The sequence below is a fragment of the Megalopta genalis genome, chromosome 6, assembly GCF_051020955.1.
Source record: "Megalopta genalis isolate 19385.01 chromosome 6, iyMegGena1_principal, whole genome shotgun sequence".
In the NCBI taxonomy this organism is placed as follows: domain Eukaryota; kingdom Metazoa; phylum Arthropoda; class Insecta; order Hymenoptera; family Halictidae; genus Megalopta; species Megalopta genalis.
This window is the reverse complement of record NC_135018.1, coordinates 5,263,581-5,283,037: the sequence shown is the minus strand read 5'-3', so window position 1 is coordinate 5,283,037 and position 19,457 is coordinate 5,263,581. Positions and strand designations below refer to the sequence as shown.

General features: G+C 38.3%; 1 protein-coding gene across 5 annotated transcripts in view; it reads right to left on the bottom strand.

The window, feature by feature from the left end:
- Awh (LIM/homeobox protein arrowhead) overlaps positions 1–14,372 on the bottom strand; it is a 38,882-nt gene extending 24,510 nt beyond the window's left edge. For all 5 annotated transcript variants that reach the window (XR_004491009.2, XM_033476271.2, XM_033476273.2 and 2 more), the window contains exon 1: positions 14,136–14,372. Coding sequence is in view for 4 of the 5 variants with exons in the window: in XM_033476271.2 (XP_033332162.1) it covers positions 14,136–14,141 (6 nt within the window). In the remaining variant the exon portion in view is untranslated. The remainder of the gene's footprint in view (positions 1–14,135) is intronic.
- Positions 14,373–19,457: the final 5,085 nt, after the last annotated feature.

Below are 19,457 nucleotides of genomic sequence, written 5' to 3'. Positions count from 1 at the left end.
ACATTTAGATCAGCCCGACACAGACAGCAATTTCAGGGTTACAGAAGGCCGCCGGTCCATTCAAATATTTGGCGTGTCCCGATAGAATCGATACACGCCGTAGAGAAGAGCCACTCGAGCATAATCCGATCTGCGGACTTAGCCAGAGAATAATCCCGCTTCGTCCACCTTATTGCCTTATTTACACAAAGGTGGATCGGTGAACGGTCCGCAGAGAGCGAAAGAAAGAGAGAGAAAAAGAGCGAGAGAGAGAGAGAGAGAGAGAGAGAGAGAGAGAGAGCTACCCATAGAGGACTGGTACACAGGGTTTGTACACGCCTCTATTCAAGACGGCCATGAGGCCCCATTCTTGGCTCTCGAGTGGTTTCGGTTTCGGCCCGCTTATCGACGGACAGCCACCACCCCGGGTATGACTTTCAAACCTTGAAAGCCTGTCGACGGGAGGTCCTGCGAGCCCTTTTCCTTCGGCGCTGTGTTCGAGCGGTCTCCGTGTCACTTTCCGGTTCGCGACACGGTGTCCATTGAAACTGATACTTCTTTTTCCCGCCGGACCGGGCCAGGCGACCGTCTATGATGGCTACGGACCCCAAGGCACCACCGGTAATAACGATAATGCCGGCAACAATGCCCGGCAGCGCCGAGCATCCTGCAAAAGGACTCTCGTTCCCCGGCTAGCCCTGCGCCACCTTCACGAGGAGTTAATCTTTTGCAAATTGTCCTTTAACCTTGATCTCATTGTTTTCAATGTGACCTCGATCATAGGTAATTTTAGTCTGGCGCACCATTCGGCCGAATTTTCGGACAGAAATCGTAACATTGGGTTTACGGAATCGGTAAAAATAACGGGTCATCAATTTCTTAATTGATGATTGTTCAGATTGTAGAGATACATTTATGAGTTATTTATCCAATATATATATATATATATATATATATATATATATATATATATATATATATGTGTGTCACTTGCGGAAAATATTACAATGACGCTCGTTCAAAATCGGAATAAATGTCCCATTGTTATTTGTATAAACTAATATAAAACAATTGCTTTTAGCGTTCTGCATATCTAGTGATAAATCTGCGGATCTTTATGCATTTACTGCCTGTGCAGATTATTCAAATGCAAGAAGACTATGCAAGAAGTTATTTGAAAAACGAAGCAAAACTTTTCGAATAACCCAATACAATCAGCGAACTGATTTATATTAGGATTTTTCGAGTACAAAAGCGTTAAATTATTATTTCCTTTGGTAACTTCTAACTTTCTACTTCCGGATTTATTAAATAAATGTCTTTGTTATTTGTGAAATTATTCGGTTGGTATTCATATTTAATTTGTTGATAGTCGGCACTAATCAAGTGAAACAGCCACGACCAATTACCATTTCATTAACCCACAACAATACCACTTCGCAGGCATATCCATTTTGAATCAATCGACGATGCTAAAAAGTGCCCCGACGAATATATTGATCGAGATCTAGGCATCGGCCACATGGATTTTGATTAAGAAGAATGCAATTGTACTTTGAGATCGGCGTTGTCCGTGATTATGTGCAAATTCGATTTATTCAGGGCGTACACACTAGAGAAAGTTGATTTTCGTTGGATCACCATGTTTGTTCTCGATTGACACTACTTGGCTGATGGTGGTCCGAGTTAATGGATATTTCTGGTAGAGTATGGGGCTTTCGATGCTGATGAGGTTCTAGCGAATTTTCCTCAGTCTGAAGGTATTCGTATAAATGTGTTCTCCCAGAATTGCATGTAACAATCAACTATTATTCGCATTGTTATTCGAAGAATTTAAAAATCTTTATTCGAAGCATTATTATTCGAATAATTTATTATTGAAACAATTTTATAATCTCTATACGAGTAATTTATTATTCGAATAATTTTATAATCTCTACAATAATTACAATAAATAATTATAGTAAATAATTATAATAAGTAATTACAATAAATAATTATAGTAAACATTTGTAGTAAATAATTACAGTAAATAATCATAAGTAAGTAATTACAGTAAATAATCATAAGTAAGTAATTACAGTAAATAATTATAGTAAGTAATTACAGTAAATAATTATAATGAATATTTATAACAAATAATTACAGTAAATAATGGCAGTACGTAATCACAGTAAATAATTATAGTGAATATTTATAACAAATAATTACAGTAAATAATAGCAGTAATTACAGTAAATAATTACAGTAAATAATTACAATAAATAATTACAGTGAATAATTGCAGTAAATAATTACAATAAATAAGTACAGTAAATAATTACAGTAAATAATTATAGTGAATATTTATAACAAATAATTACAGTAAATAATTACAGTAAATAATTACAGTAAATAATTACAGTAAATAATTATAGTAGAAAAGAACGTTGTGGTTTTTCACGATCATAGAAAACGAATTTTCTCCACGATTTTCCGCCACTGTGCGTTATCCGGGAAGGGTTAATTTGTAATTGGAACGAAAGCAGGCAAAGTCGAACGCGATCGCGATGATCCTGAACTCGTCCGATTTTCTCGGGCAATAATAGAGTGGCGATATGCGAACGGCCGATCGCGGCTGTCTTTTCGTCTGTCTACCCTCCTCGGACCGTCCCGAACCGAATAATAATGGGAACGATACACCTTCGTCCTGAGGTTTCGTACACGTAGGTATAACGTGCCGGGCGAACGCGCGCGGCTCGTCGCGGCGGTTATGCTAATTGGGGGAACGATTTTATTCCGGGTAGGAGGGACGGGAAGAAGAAACGTCGCCGCGCTCGATGACAAACTGCGCGTATTCCGTGAATTCGTATTGCGGAAAAAGAAGAACAGGCGCGATAATATATCGCGATAGCACCGTGGAAGCAAAACGAATCGAGCCACACTTCTGGCACTCTATTAATAAAATGCAAACATATGTTAATGTGACGGGTTTCCGCTATCAGCTGAATCAATTTATTATCTAGATCCCGGCCTCCTCTCTCGCGCTCTTATCCGCCACGGTTTCGCGCACGCACGCCCGTACCCCGGGAATCTTAATTGTTATTGGCCCCGGTGTCGGCGATTGATTTGTTTTTAACGTTAAAGTAAACTGGTTCGGTAGACTCGGCCGAGAATTTTAATGCGCATACTTGCCGGCACAGCTAATTTATTTTGTATTTTATGATCGGGAGGCGAGTTACGTAAAATTGCTTTTATTCAAAATGAATGGTATTAGTAGGAATTGAAAATTATGTAGGAAGTCAACGCGCGTAATCGTGAAAGAAATCCCGATGCAAAGGGTTAAACCGACATTAGACCAGTTTTGGTGGGAAATGCACGACTGTACAACATTCCAGCAACATTGTAGCAGCAGTCGAGCTAATAGCAAGCCGAATTCGACCTACCATTGAGCGCATTAGCCGCGGTGATCGACAATGGTGTCGCGCGAAACCAGAAATCGGATGGCGATTTAAATGGATTTCGAGTGGCCGGTCGGCGGCTCCTTGAACCAAGAGAGCAGACCGACTATTGTACCCGCGGGGGATCGTTTCTTCTTTATGGGGAGCCTCGGCAGAGAAACGGGCATATTTTTCTACGAAGGCGTGAAGGGAGGCTCGTGCCCTTTTTCTTGGCTCCGGTGCCACTCGAAAAGCCGCTCGAAACACACAAAAACCAGAGGAACATTATTTTCCTGTAGCATCCTCTCTTTCATGTGCTCCTTCCACCCCTCTCTCTCTCTCTCTCTCTTTCTCACACACACCCCTCGCTCCCCCTTCACCCCTCTCTCACTCTCTCTCTCTCTCTCGTTCTCTCGATCTCCGGAGTGGTGGAGAATCGTTTTGAAAGGGCAAGCGAAAGAGGGATGCCTGTAGCGGGCCACTTTGTCAACTTGTCACCTGGGCCCCGAAAACGCGAAAGAAAACGAACGAAAGGCCCCTCGGGTAGAAGGGAACGAGCCTCGTTCTTGTTCGCACCAGGAAGTCTTGACTCCTCTCTTCCTGGAGATGTTCGCCTCCTTTATTTTTTTCATTCTTTTCTTCCCCCGGCACCGAACTTTCGACTCGTCTCATGCTCGCGGGACTCTTTCGGTTTCTCGCTTTGGACGGGCCTGTACAGTCGCTAAGGATTATCTTTCATCTTTTATTGGATTTTCGGGTGTTTGGCAGTAGTTCAGTTGTGTAACGTTGCTTAGGATCCACCCGAATTGTTTGCCGAAATTTAGGTAATTTATACGAAACTGTAGGAGAGCAACCTTTGCAGAAAATTTTATCTGATCGTTTACACAATTCTGAATAGTCTCGTAGTATTGTAGTCGCATGGTAGTGTTGCAAATTGTCTGCGATCATTTACTGAATCCTGAGTGATTTAAGCAAATTATGATCACGTAGGGTTGGGGGACTATAGTTTCGTAGTGTTAAATTGAAAAACGATTAAAAAGCCATTACAATTTAAGTTTCTGTTATAAACTTACTGCTATTGAGTTTCTACTAAAAATTTATTGCAACTGAATTTTCTATTATATAAAATTCTATTAAAAATCTATCACAACTAAAATTTCATTTATTACAATTTAAATTTCTAGTAAAAATTTGTTATAATTAAATTTTCTATTAAAATTTCCATTAAATATTTATCACAATTTAAATATCTAGTAAACGTTCGTTATAATTAAATTTTCAATTAAAAGTTCCGTTAAACATTTATCCCAATTTAAATGTCTAGTAAAAATTTAGTACAATTAAGTATTCAACTAAAAATCTATGAAAAAAAATGTTATGCTTGTATTACTGAATTTACATTAACTTAATAGATCGATATCGAAGACTTATGAAACAGCAGCAAATTGTTTTCGATCGTTTAAAAAATGTTTAATTTCGAAAATATTGAAAATATTGAAAATACTGATGTAGAATCTAATAGCGACATAGCCTTGCTGAAAATTGTCTTGGATTGCTTGCAGAATTCCGGATAATCGAATTTGGGCAAGCAATGAACGCCTAATAATCTGAGATGAAAGTAACAACTAAAACGGATTAAATAATCAAGCGGAGTAAAACTACGGAGAACGAGGTCGCTCGGCCGTCGCACATGATCAAGCCAAACGACTTAAGTGTTACGCGAAAGCCTAAAGTTCATAGCCCTGATCACGATCTTGCATATTCCTGGCTAGATTAGGGACTCGAATTGATGAGGGTGGTGGCGCGAGGTTAATTAACGACACTGCTATATCTTGTCGATATTTGACACGCTTAATAGACATACGGCTAGTGGAAATCGATGTAGTGTCGCTGATAGCTTGATTGATAAATTTCTAGCTGCTGTGCGAGGATCACGCTGTCCGATGAATTATCCGCTCGACGTTAACACTGGTTAAATGATCGTTGATACCTCATTATTAGACAGCGGATCTTTATGGAGAATAAGAATTGTCCCTCTCGATTGCAGGAAACAGGTAAAGAATAAAAATGTTATCCTTTCAGTTGATAGATTTACTTATTAATCGTTCTGATTGTTGTGCATTTTGCGTGCTAATTTTTCTCATAAATCCGTAAAATGCGCTGTCTACTCATTATGCAACACTAATGATGATATAATGTTATCATACATAATATTATCGTACAATTCGCTTGGTATTGCATACTATCATTTTTATAATTCATGGTATTCTGAAGATTTAAATATTGTGATCACGTCAAAATTAAAAATTTGCAAAAACAGAAATTGTGAATCGGAACCGTAATTTTAATTTGATATTGGAGCAATCTTACTGTAATTTCTATAGTTAATCGAAATTTGGTTAATGTGTACAAAATTCGTCCAACATCTAGATGTTGCTTTGTTCGTATTTTTTATATTAACTTCAAATCTTTGGTCATCCGTTTACACAATTAAAAATGTTTTAACATGTCTGTAAAAATTGAAAATGTTCATAATTGTTGTACCATGTTCAAAAATCATTTTGCAGCGTGGAATTTGTTTTTATTTAAAAAACTGTTAAAAGTCCAAGTCAATTACATACGCGTAAGTTGCAATAAACAATATAAAATGGAAATATCGTAGGTCGGAAAACATGTTTTGGATTTCAGATTAAAAATTAGATTTTTATTGTTCTTCTGGGATAGTGGAAATCATTTAAAATTGATTGATTAATAAGACCCGTGCAAGAGATAGCGAAGAAGCGGTTCGCGATCCCGCGCGAATAAAGTTGAAACATCGAATCCGATACAATGTCTCGGTTTGTTTAATGCCACGCGATTCTCCATGGTTTACACCGTAAGTCGATGTGCACGGGGTGCTGCTAGCTGCTGCTTTCCACCGATGGATTCTCTGTATTCCACGAACACGAGGCGTAAATCCGTTTCAGCTAGGAAACAAACACGCGAGCCAATTAGAAACGAACACTTTGTACCGGGGACTCCCGCGATTCGAGAAGGTCACCGTTCAACAGAGGACTTATCTGTATTCACAAGTTCTCGTTAGAGGAATTTATTAGTTTATATGTCGACCGCTGTCGATGAAGCTTAAAATCAGTAATTATCACGCTGCGGACTTTCTACGGTTTTCCTCAATCGTTATACTTTTGTAAAATTTAAGACCGTCAAAAGTTTATACGATTTTTGGAATGTGTGTGTGTGTGTGTGTGTGTGTTTGTTTCACTCAATACCATTTCGAATTGCTAAAATAAAATTTTACGGACAAATTACATTGCTTGTAGCAAATTGTATCGTACAGTGTACATTGTCATACATTTGTAGCAAATTTTATTAGAAAATTTACATTGTCGTAGATTTATAGCAAATTGTATTAGACAAATTTACATTGTCGTACATTTGTAGCAAATTCTACTAGACAAATTTACGATGGTGTACATTTACAGTAAATTGTACTAGACAATTTACATTGTTGCGCACTTATAGTTAATTTACGAAACAATTTACATTGTCGTACACTTATAGCGAATTTCATTATGCAATTTACAATGCCATGCATTTGTAGCAAAGTCTACTAAACAAGTTATGTTGTTGTACACATACACCAATTTGTACTAGACAATTTACATCGTCGTACATTCTACAGCAATTTTACATGAAAATCTATTATGTCATATGTTTATAATAGATGTGCCGGACAATTTCAAAAATTATTCCGCGAGACAGCGTACTTCTTTATTCAGAAAAGTATATCCCAAGGTAGTTAGCGCTTTTTTATATTCAACAAAATATTTTCAAGTTTTTACTTCTGTATCGTGCAAAATGGAACGTTTCTGAATCAACAGCACGAAACAGAGTTTAAATAAAAATGTATTTTTTTTTATATTATAATTCTAAATAAGTCCAAAATGATATTCTTCTAATGTTTATATATTTCTACAGTTGCTCATTTTATTAATTAGCGGCCAGTAAATCAAAATTTTCCGGTGCTCGCTGTAGCATAGCAGCGGAAGGATACGTAGCCTATTTGCCATTCATACGTGGAAAAATTCTTCTGTTGACATCAGCAGACGTCGATGCTGTTGTTATTAAATAATTAGCAATTCTCTGTCATGATTCGTCGGTCGATAAATTCGGAACAACAATAGCCACCGATAAATCTGGAAACTGAGCTGGGAACGGTAGTTGTCGCCGGTGAAATAAACGGGATCGATAAAGCAGAATTAACGCGGGGATTCCGAGAGATCAGGGAAGATTAATGATGTGAAAGGGCACGCGGATCTTGCCGGTATCCTGCGTAAAACGGATCATCCGGAGTTACGATCTATGGGATCGGCGAGACGTCCGATGACGTCCGCCTTGGACGCACCGACAAACGTCTTTCCGTTTTTGTTGGGATCTTCGCGATAGCCGGACTTTCATTTTACGCTATCAGGTAGACAGTCTTGTCAAAACAACGGTAAATCATTGTCTGGATCGAGCGACGCGACAGAAAATTAATTCTAAGGAGTGAGAACCGCGTGAAACAGGTTGTCGAAGGTTCGCGTGAACCGTGTTAGATGAAGGCACTGATGGCAATTTTGTCAGCGAGATTTATCGAGTGTTTGTAGTCACGGATGAATTTTCAATACGTTCAGATCATTTTAAATGACGTTTCTGAATCGTAGAATATAAGAAATAAGTAAAAGAAAAAAATAGACCAGCGTAGATGGATAAATTACAAGCATAATAAAATTATTTTAAACCAAGTTTCAAATTCGTTTGACAAATAACAATCAAAAAACGATAGGCAAATTCCAATCATACTCAAACGATGACCACAATCAACGCAAATTAAATCGAAATTATTCTATAAAAATTGTCTATGGACTGTATAGATAAATAATAAACATTCTTAGTCGGTTTCAAACGAATTTTCATAGTCGTAAAATGAAAACTACATAAAAGACGACATGGTAGAGTAGCGCGGTTACTGTAGGCTAAATTTATACTTATTGAGCAAGACATTAAATCTTTTTTATCACAAACTAAACAAAACAAAAGAATACAAAAATCTAATATGACCTATTCGATAAATGTAAAGTAAATTATGCCGAGAAACAAATCAAAGCCGCAGCAATTAGTCAACCCGCGGTAAAACCGGCTCCGCTACCCTAAAACAAACGGAAATTCTAAATTTCTAGGAAAAATCAGTTTCCATGCTCCGAGTCCAAACACCGCAGCACAAGATAGACTACACTAGAAGCCCATAAACATAATTTTCCCACGAAAGCTGTCAGAACGAACCGACGCCTGTTAAACAGGTCCCAGAAAACGATGCATCAGAATCCCGCGAAATTTAAGGACTCCGGCGAGCGTGGTGCAAGAAACAAATAGCAGCTTATAAACTGCGGGCTTCACGGTCGAATTTAAGACACCGTGGCTGACAATGGCCGATGATTTTCATTCATGAAATCGCGTCGGGAGAGACCCGATGCATCGGACTCCCGCGAAATCCGTAAGTTCGCGTGCAACAACCGGATGCACAATATAAGGAATTACCTGGCAACTGTTGCGAGGATTCTGCGGCGAGAAAGACGAGGATATCCGTGAGATGTGAACGCGTACCTACGCAGAAGACAGCAGCGAAATCGTAAATAGCTGCACGATCAAAATCGAGACGGGCCGCGATGCGGCGGCCCACGCGAAGCGGGCTCGGAGAGCTGCTAAGCGAAAAGAGGGTGTCCGAGATGGTGTCCGGTGCGTGTGTGGTCCAGTAAATTGTCGACGTAAGGCGCAAAATGCCGCATCAGCCTGATCCGGAGTTATACGACCGTTTTTAGAGAACCCAGACCGAACCGAGCGAAAGAGGCGACGAGAGTGGCTCGTGTGGTTCATGCGAGATGCGGACTTGTTTCGGTGAATCGGACGCTTGATTGTGGAAAATACTGCTCTGGAGCACTGCGAGCTGCCCTTTCTAATTAATGGCGAACGTTTATGGCGATTTCTTTAACCGCGGTTTGGGTAAATTCAAAGCAGAAGCTTTGAAGCAGCGAAGACATCGTCAACAGCTTAACCAGATGGCCGTTGCGACCTCTTTGAACAGTGTGTAGCTACCTTTTCAATCTTTAAATTGCAAATGTAAAACATTTACCTCTTCAATCTTTACATTGCCAATGCATGTACAATTTAAAGATTGAGAAAGTAAATGTTTTAGATGCACTTGCAATTCGAAGATTGAAAAAGTAAATATGTTATATACATTTGTAATTCAAAGATTGAGAAAGTAAACGTTTTGCATGTGCTTACAATGTAAAAATTGTAAAGGTAAATGTTTTAGATGCATTTGCAATTTAATGATTGAAGAAGTAAATATTTTACATGTGTTTGCAATGTAGAAATTGGAAAGGTAAATATTTTACATGTATTCGCAATATAAAAATTGAACAGGTAAATGTTCTCATACGTATTTGCAATTTAAAGATTGAAATGGTAAATTAGTTAGACGAATCGAAATTTCGTTGTTAGACGAATTTGCAATTTGATGATTGGAAAAGTAAACGTTTTATACGCATTTGCAATGTAAAGCTTGAAGAGATAAATATTTTACATGTATTTACAATTGGAACGCGGTACATGTTTTGCATACATTTGCAATTTAAACATTTAAAAGATAAATGTTGTACGTATATCTGCAATTTATACTGCGAATAAATAAATGTTTCATTATTATATCTGTAATCTAGAGATTGAAAAAGTAGATATTTAAATTCATCTACCATTTAGTGACTGAATAAATAAATATTTCAGTTTCTCTGCAATCTAGAGCTTGAATAAAGGAATTGAATGCACAAGATTCAATGAATAAAACGCAGAATAATTATTCTATCGATCTACCATAATTTCATCAGCAAAGAATATCTTCTTCATTCCAAACTTAAGACCAGAATATTTCTCGTTTACGCCGCAATACAACCTCGCAAATATCATGAAACCAGTCTAGAAACAAAATTGTCTATCTATAATATCAAAAGCAACATTTACACAATCAATCAAAAAAAAATAAGTTCGCACAGATAAAGACCTAACTTATTTCGTCAACATCGCCAGTCTGAATTCAGACAGTGTATCAAAATCGAGCTGTACATCAAGATCAAACTCGAACTGCGGTGCTCGGATCCACTTGGACTCAGAGTATAAATATTATTATTTTAACTATTTAATTTCTGACAGTTTCTCTATAAAAAAAACTAACGTCTCTAGAAGGAGTACCTTAACACTATTTTTACGGATATTTTGTATTATACAATTTACCGAATTAATTTTGCAATAAGTACAGCAAATGTCGAGGAGCGATTAAATAGAAAACATAAAACATAGAAAATAATGTTTATTAAAAATGATTAAAAGGTGTCCTTTAACCCCTTTGGTAGAAAATAGCGTTAAACAGAAACTATTGAAAGGTGTCTCGTGACACCTTCGGTAGAATAGTGTTAAAAAATCATATTGAAAAAAAATTGCTAAATAAAAGTATAAATGGCCCTAAGCATACTCGGTATTCAGTTACACATTTATCAAGAAGGTACGCCATTCGAGTGATAATTAGAATCCGAACTTCGTGGAAGATGATTTCAGATAACTGCCCCTAAACGAAAAGAATAATTGAAGATCGAGGTCCGAGATGGACATACCGATTGTTGCAGCGATATTTAGCCTACAGAGGGTTAGTCGAAATGACACACGATCGACATCCCGACAAGACAATCGCGAGAAACGATCGAGCGTAATCCGCCACCCCTATTTCGCGGAGCTGCATCCCGACGACCGCGCCTTATAATGCATTTCGCTTTATCCGTTTCTGCATCGAGGATTCCCCGCCATCCGTTCACACTGTTCTTTCTCGTTTTTGCAGAGCGATATCACCGCAGGGAGACGCGGCCTGTCCACCAACGCTCATCAACCTCATCAAGCCTGGCCGAGACGGATCTAGGGATCTCGCTGCGAGCAGACACGCCGTGCCATTGGCCTTTCTGCTTTGCTACCGGGAGGATTTGACAGTACGATTCTATGATACTTTTTTCCGGCTTGGTACGTCGACTATCATGTCATTTCTTTGCTATGAAAATTCTTTGTTCATTTATCGTGGAGCATGCGATCACCCGTTATATTTTTGGAGCCGTGCTATCCGAAAATCCGCCTTCGAAATATGCTTTATGGATTTTAATATTTGAATCTTTCGTTCCTTTCATTCGTCGTTCGACTATCAGTTTTATCGTACGTGGTCGTATAATTATACAGTTTATAGTTATTAGAAATGTATGTATGTTATAATTTAATCCGTTTCATTCAAAGTTCATTCCATCAAGCTTTAAACCATTCAATGTGTAACCCAATTAAGCATTGTATACTTTTTTAAGATTTACAATGGTGTACAAAATTATAGACTCAAAGTGACTTTTACATGTTCACTGACATTTAGACAAGAACAAAGAAGCAACTTTCCATTCTCTATTATTTTTAATATAGAAATACACAAATATGATACTTCGTTAAGTTTTTATTTAAGTATCACTGAAAATCACTTTGAGCCTGTAATTATTCACACCGTTGTATATGATTTGCATTATGGATGTAATGTAAGTTCGAGTAATTTAATCAGTGGAAGGGTTAACAGATTTGAGTAAGTCGAATTTTATTGGAGTTTGTTGGATCTGCAATTGTTGTCACTCTTTTAGAAATCTTTGTGATAATTTAGTAGATCACTGTGACTCAATTTTGAATCCCAAGATATTATCTTGGTTTTGTTTAGCAGATATCGTTGTGATAAATTGTAACATTGAGCCTTATTATCCAAATTTCTTTGCCTAATTAACTATAGGATATTTTAGTAGCAATTTTGAGTTATTAGACATCATTCTGGATCTTCTCGGTGATCGTGTTAAATTTTAACTCTGTAGTTTGAGTCTCATTAACTGAATTTCTTCAACACTAAACCGAGCAGTGAAGAGAAGATGCAATTTATTTGAATTTTGTACACTTTTTATTATAATTGTTGCTCCAACAATGTAATTTATCCAATCGTTTCCCATGAAAGTGTCTTCATAATTTTAATAATTCTAACTGAAATTTGATATGAGATTCTTTCGTGTGTTCCACTTTCGAGTTGATATATTGCACAGAAAATTTCTTGAAATTTCTTGGTTATTAATTCGTGCTCTAATAAAAAAGAGAACCGAAAGATTAGATTGCTTAGGTCGACAAGGGATGAAAATTAAGGCAGAACGATTGTTTCTCGCAGTAATAATGACCAAGTTCCGGTTTCTAGACAGCGAAGGCATTGACAGTAGCAAACTGTCTAATGGAAACAGTATAGCATCACTGGAAAAGTTCGGATAATCTCCTCGTGTGTCTCCTAATCTTAAGTGGAGGGCGAATCAGAAGTTTCTAATCCAATCGAAGTATGTCTCGGTCATGCAACCGTCAAGGAAATTAGAATACCGAAGTTTTGCGGCTTGTTATGGACATTACGGGGATGACACTGCGCATTTCTAACTATTCATCATCCTGGGTTGCTTATCTAGAGATTTGTAAGCAATGAGTCGCGAATCTTCGAGCTCATTGGTATCTCCTGAGGTTTTCTACGATGATCAAGTGTAGACCTCGTTGCAAGTAAAGTGTGCACACTTCGGGAAGCTGCGGAAGTCCGAAGTGGAATAGGAACTTCGTCGCGATTGAAAATTTTATACCAAATATATAACAAAAATTTTAACCACAATATATTGCCAGCATTACTGTACAGGATTCCATTCACTTATTCGATTCAGTATCAATAGAAGCCAAAGGTTGATGCCCAGGACCTTAATTTTTTGGGTTGCTGAAGTTAAAAATGTTTTCAGGCACCTGGTCCGACTTCTATCCAGAAAATATCATTAATAAGTAATTGAATTACTATACATATATCGATGAGTCCAAAGTCGGGGCTGCAATTTTAGGGGATGTTAAATCTCAATCTATAGTATACCCTATTGCAGACCAGGTAAGACTGATAGCTAGAAAATATTACTGACAATTGCGTTATTATCTATTATGACAAACTTGTCATCCACTGAATCGCCAGCAGATTTCAGAGACTGATACTCGGGGCTGTAATTTTGAGGGATGATGTAATCACAATCTGCATAAAATATTCGATCAGTTAGAAAGTGATTTGATATCGAAAATTGCTGGAATAAAAGGACTCTAAAATGATAGCCGGGCACACCATTACAACTTTAGAGGGGATGTTCTAATCGGAATCTGTATGAAAAATTAATCAGATCCGATTGACAACCAAAAGATACTATCAAGAATTGCACTGTTATTAATTTCTACAAGTTGTTATTAATTTTCTCAATTAATAATAGACTCTAGAGCCTGATACTCGAGGCTACAACATTAGGGGATGATAAACCACAATTTACCCCAAAAATTCACTGTACCAGACTGCCAGTCAGACAATGCTGCCAAAAATTACGCTATTATCAATGTCCACAAGCTATAACTTTAGAGGATATTGTTATAACTTCAGAGGATATTGAGGATATTATCTACATTTTCTGACGGACAGAAAATGCTTTCAAAACTCGCGTTAAGATCAATTATCCCAAAGCAACGTGTCGCCTCCTTGCTAGCCGACAGGCTTAGAAACTGAGCTGCTGATGGCAGCGATTAAGAGGCCGCACTTACCTTCATGGTTCCTGGGGGTGCAACGGCAGGACGGTAGCCGAGCAGCCAGCGATATTCCTCGCAGTATCGATCACAGGAGCGTAATCCGGAATCCCAAACGCATCGCGTCGAACCGCGCGGAAGATAAACGGATTCACGGGGCTTGCGATAGCGAGCAAGCGATAGCTACGCCCGAGGAGCGCAGCATGGCTCGAGACTCGGTGCGCTCGACAGTATAATAACGTAATTCCCGTGCGGGGTACACTCACGGACACGATCCACGGAGAACACGAACCGAGAACGGCGGCGGTACGGTGGGCGTGGCAGAAACGATTCGGGCCGGGCCACGGTTGTGCTCGCTCCCATTGGCCGGCTGGGGCTCCGCCCATCGGGACGAATGTGGCGCTACCACGCGACAGAGAGCGCGCGCGCGCCCATCGTCCCCGCTCCGAACACAGCATCACTCTGCCTCGATTGGTCGCCTCTCGCGTCAGGATCATTCTCGAAGATCTTTCTCCCTAGACGGAGATAGCCCCGCGTAATTGTACAACACGTCCCGATAGCTTTCAATGAGATGTTCCCCGGAGTTTGGAACTTCGTTTTCGAAATATGAAATCGTGAGAGTACTACCCCACTACGCTTTCTGTCTTCTGCTACTCGAGACTTAATCAACACCGTTCGCAGGGGAAATTTTCTTTTCTGGTGCTGGGGTGTCTAGAATTTGTTTGCACCGGAATTGTTGGGTTTCGGGGTGATCGGTGGGTGGACCATCCTGATAATCGATTCTTTTTTTTATGATATCGAGTTAGAGATTCGTGACGAAGGTTTCGGACAGAGTCTAGCAGAATTTCTTGTTTTTAGGAAAGTTTTTTAGTTATTATTGTAAGGAGTTGGAAAAAATGGATTTTTCGTTTTATTCTTATCTTTGAGCGTTGCACGTGTAGAATCATTTCGGAGCAGTTGTTGAGCCTGCTGCGTTCTTCGGGTCTTTTATCACCCATTCTTAGTTTTAGTTTCTTTGATATCGTTATCGTGATAGTAGTAGTATTTTTTGACTCAGTCTACATTTTATTAGAAATTTTATGTTTTATATTTTAAAAACGTGCATAGACATTTTTGTTGTCAATTAACTAAGTTGTTCGAAAAATTATAATTAGTTTCTTAAAATTGATAGCTTCTGGGATAATTGCTTCAGCAGGTGCGCCACCCTTATTTAACCCTCTTACGGTTAAAAGATCGAATGTGTATTGTTTTAAAGTTTTAGCTGCAATTAAGTACTATCTTTTTTAATCCACTCGTAATGCTATCGCTTCAGATAACATTTCGTGGAAGAAAAAGACTTAACACTTTATTATACAATCGGCAGTTTTGTACTTATCCTTTCGAAGTCAACAATTAACAGACGGGAATTTCTGAAAAAATTGTTCAGAGGTGGCAGTGATTTCAGCCAAAATCGAACAAATTATTTGTGGATCAACATAATGCAACAACTTCCTTTGAAATAATTATTCAAAAAATAATTATCGTACTTCTTTCAGACATAAGTCAATCATTTAAAAAGCCTATTGATTAGCTTCTGGTAAATAAAGTGTTGAGAGATTTTGTCTAAAATCATCGTTACGAATCTGACTTACTATACGATATTATTTATTACGATACTATTTATAATTAACATTATCAAATTAAACTTCAAGATTTGGTTAAAACAACAACACTCAAAACTATTTATAACGTTAATTAGGAATTATAACGTTAGTTACAAATAATATTGTCCAACATGTTGAGTGTTGTTGTCTTAACTAATTTTCAAAGTTCGATTCGATTGTAATACATATATTGAACAAATCGAATGTTACTAGGATTTTCAGAACACCAAAGAGTTAAACTAATATTATCTATGGTAAAGTCTACGGTGATTTATACCTACGGCAAATTCTAGTTTCAGTTTCATTGATTCAGTGGCTCTGATAATGTGGGAGATTTTGGACATTAACGACAACGGCTGAAGTAATTTTGAAAAAATCGTAGAATCTGCAACGGAAGCAAAAACAGTGGACCATGGGACGCGTGTGTCCATCGTGCGTGGATCGTGGACAGTGCAAGGGTGTCCAACACGGTCGGATAAATCGCGTGCAAACTTATGCAGTGGAACATGCGAGGAGCGTGAGTTTAATCTACTAACCCATAAGCCCGGACAGACAGACAGACGGTTTCGGACTAAAGGGGATCGAGGATACGAGAGATACACAGTGGAGAGACGGCGCGGGGTTATCCCTGCAAACTCTCGGAGGTGGACTTAAAGGCTTCGGATTCTTATTTCCCCATAAATAATTTTAATGACGCGCCGCGGCGGTTCAGGTATAGGGCGAAGCTATGCGGGGCCCGGTACCTGTAGGCAGCCTCGTATTGTTATTTATTATATTCGTCGTATGTGAATAAGGCCGCTGCCTGCGCCTGTGGAAACGCGAAAACCAATGTCGGTGTGCAACGTGGACACATGATAAAACTCGCCGGCCATTTTTCACGCGTCCGTTTCATACCAGTACCCATACCGCTCGCGTATTTTTCATCTGCCGTGCTCGTTCCGCGATATTACCATTCCATTTTTCGTACACTTTTATCGGGGCTAAGTATTCACGACCGGCTCGTCGATGTTTCGTTGCAGATGGCTGGCATGCGCTGCCCATCAACCCTACAATGTGTTTGATCCTTGGCCGCTGGCCGGGTCAGATTGAACCGAATTTTATACTTCCCTCTTATGGTATATTATTAGCAATAAATAAAGTATTGTAAGCTGGCTTTAAATTAAATAGTGCAAGGGCTGATGAATGAGTTAAGAAAAAGGCTGAAAAATAGTGCAAATACTTAATAGTACAAGAAGGCAAGGGCTATTGCAAGTTTACTGTGTAACAATTTATTGGAGAACTAGTGTGGTGAACAGTGCTGGGTAAAATTTAATCAAAATGTAATGAATGTATTTATTTTTAACATCCTCTAAATATTATACTAATTTAAACATAATTTCTTGGTACGATTTGAAATAACATTGACTATTTACTATTTCTCTCTCTCTCTCTCTCTCTCTCTCTCGAATACTGTTTGAAATATATTTTATTAACACGATAGAGATCGTCAGAAAATATATCGAAAGACCTTGGTGCGAAAATTTAAGAAGTCTACTTTTTAGTAAAACGGTACTTCTTTCCTATTTACTAAGTTTATGAAACCACGGTTGAAATTTTGCATACACTTTTAAATATTGTTAACTGTTTGATACAAGGTTTAAACAATTCTCGAAATCTTCACTTATCCTGTTTTTACACTTGAATTAATTATTTGCTCAGTAAATATTCAACCTTTCTATTTTGCAAACTTTACAGATATGTGTACATGGTAAACTTTTTATTAATATTTTGTTTATCATTCATGAGAGTAGTATCTATATTCAGTGTATCAATAATTACCATTACAATTGATTCGATAAAATACTCTTCTCTTATTAGTTTAAGTGTAAGTTCTACCGTTAAGTGTGTGGGAGAGAAACCAACCCTTAACTTCACAAATGATTATCTCAAGAACTATCCAAGATATTCGAACGAACGAAAAAGTAAATGATAGCTACACTCTTGCTCCACCTTGCGTAATTTGTTCAAAATTTTACATCATCGATGAAGAATAAAAAAATATGATTTATTTCATACAATCTATCCAAGTCGAATAGAATTCTTTAATTAAGAAAGCTACACTATTTCGAATATTAACGATACGAAATTGAATAACCCTTGAAACTTGACTTAACACGGAAAGTTTAATGTTAAGTATTCAAGCATCCAGAATGTTTGACACCATAAAATACAATTCTGGTGAACAAATACCCAAATATCACTAAAAGTGTAGCAGTAACAGTAACGCATTCTAAACGTCCCAGTAAAATTCAGTTTATTCGAATATATTGTATCAAAAGTTACTGTGAGATCCGTATGCGACCGACACCGTTACTTGACGCGTCAAGGAAAAAAAGCGATCGATCAAAATCGGTGGATCTCTCGTGGATCATCCGCCAAAAACACGGTGCCGTAAAAGCAAACAGTGTCGAGGGTGGCCCGGCTGGTTCCGGTAATCTCGCGGCTAATCCAATTTACCATGCGCCCCCGTTTATCTACGTGATTGAGGCGAGAGATATTTAGCATATCGATCGTGTAATTATCTCCGAATCCGCCGGCACCCCCGAAACACGCCTCGCTCGATCGCGCGCGCGCGCGAGCGCGCGTTCGCACAGTTGGTACCACGCCGCGTGTAAAAGAGCGAAGATGAAGAGGTAACGCCGTAGGAGGCGAGAAGATAAAAAAAAGAAAGAAAGTAAAGAGGATGAAGAAGAAGAAGCAAGACGGCCAGAGAATTCCCAGCTGGGGGTCATTCCTGACGTAAGGTTTTCATTGGTCGAGTTCCACGATCGACCACCTGGCCACATAGTTACACCTTGTAAACGGCCCCCTTGGTCTACCGATCCTAATAAACAAAACGGGCACGTTCCCCACAGTTACGTATACAGCTATACGTGCTCGCCCGGAGATTAATCGACGCTGATTTGTCACGGTCGTCATTATCGGACTCGCTTCGTCCTGCCGGAAACTGTTCGCTCGGAATCGTGGTCGCTCACCAAATTATTCATATTGAAAACACTGAATAATTTACTGGAAATGAAAGTAGCAACATGGTAGATGGTGTTGCCCGTTCACAAAACGATACGGTATTGTTTGGCTGGATAAACGACCAACCCCCGTGCAGGCAAACGGGTATCCATTTATTCTATGTATATATACTTTCTTCTTCTTTATTGGATTTATTTCACTGACTTCTGGTTCGAGCATCGACGGACGATTTTTCTGGACTTTGATACGTTTCTTACATGCGACAGATCTTAATTAGGTATATTTAACGTAATGCAATGGGGACGATAGTAGTATGAACCTTAACACGGTGAACGACGACGAACGAACTGATAACGTAAGTGATGTATGGATAACAATTTACGCCAAACTTTCAAATTTTCAGTTAAAATAATAGGAGAAAATCAATAAGTAAACTATTTAATGAAATATGATTTGATAATATTAAATCAACCTAGCAAAAAATTGACTTACGCCATTTTTGTTTTAGACGGTACACATGATAACATATTTGAGTAAACAACTTTGACGATTGATAACAAAATCTGTGTTCTGATGTTTCTCTATGGAGTTGTTTATCGTATGGTGTAGCTCTCTAGATTTTGTCTCGGATGTTTTTCAATAATCTTGTGTACCAACGATATAAAATTCTTTGTAAGGGTTAAGTACTGTT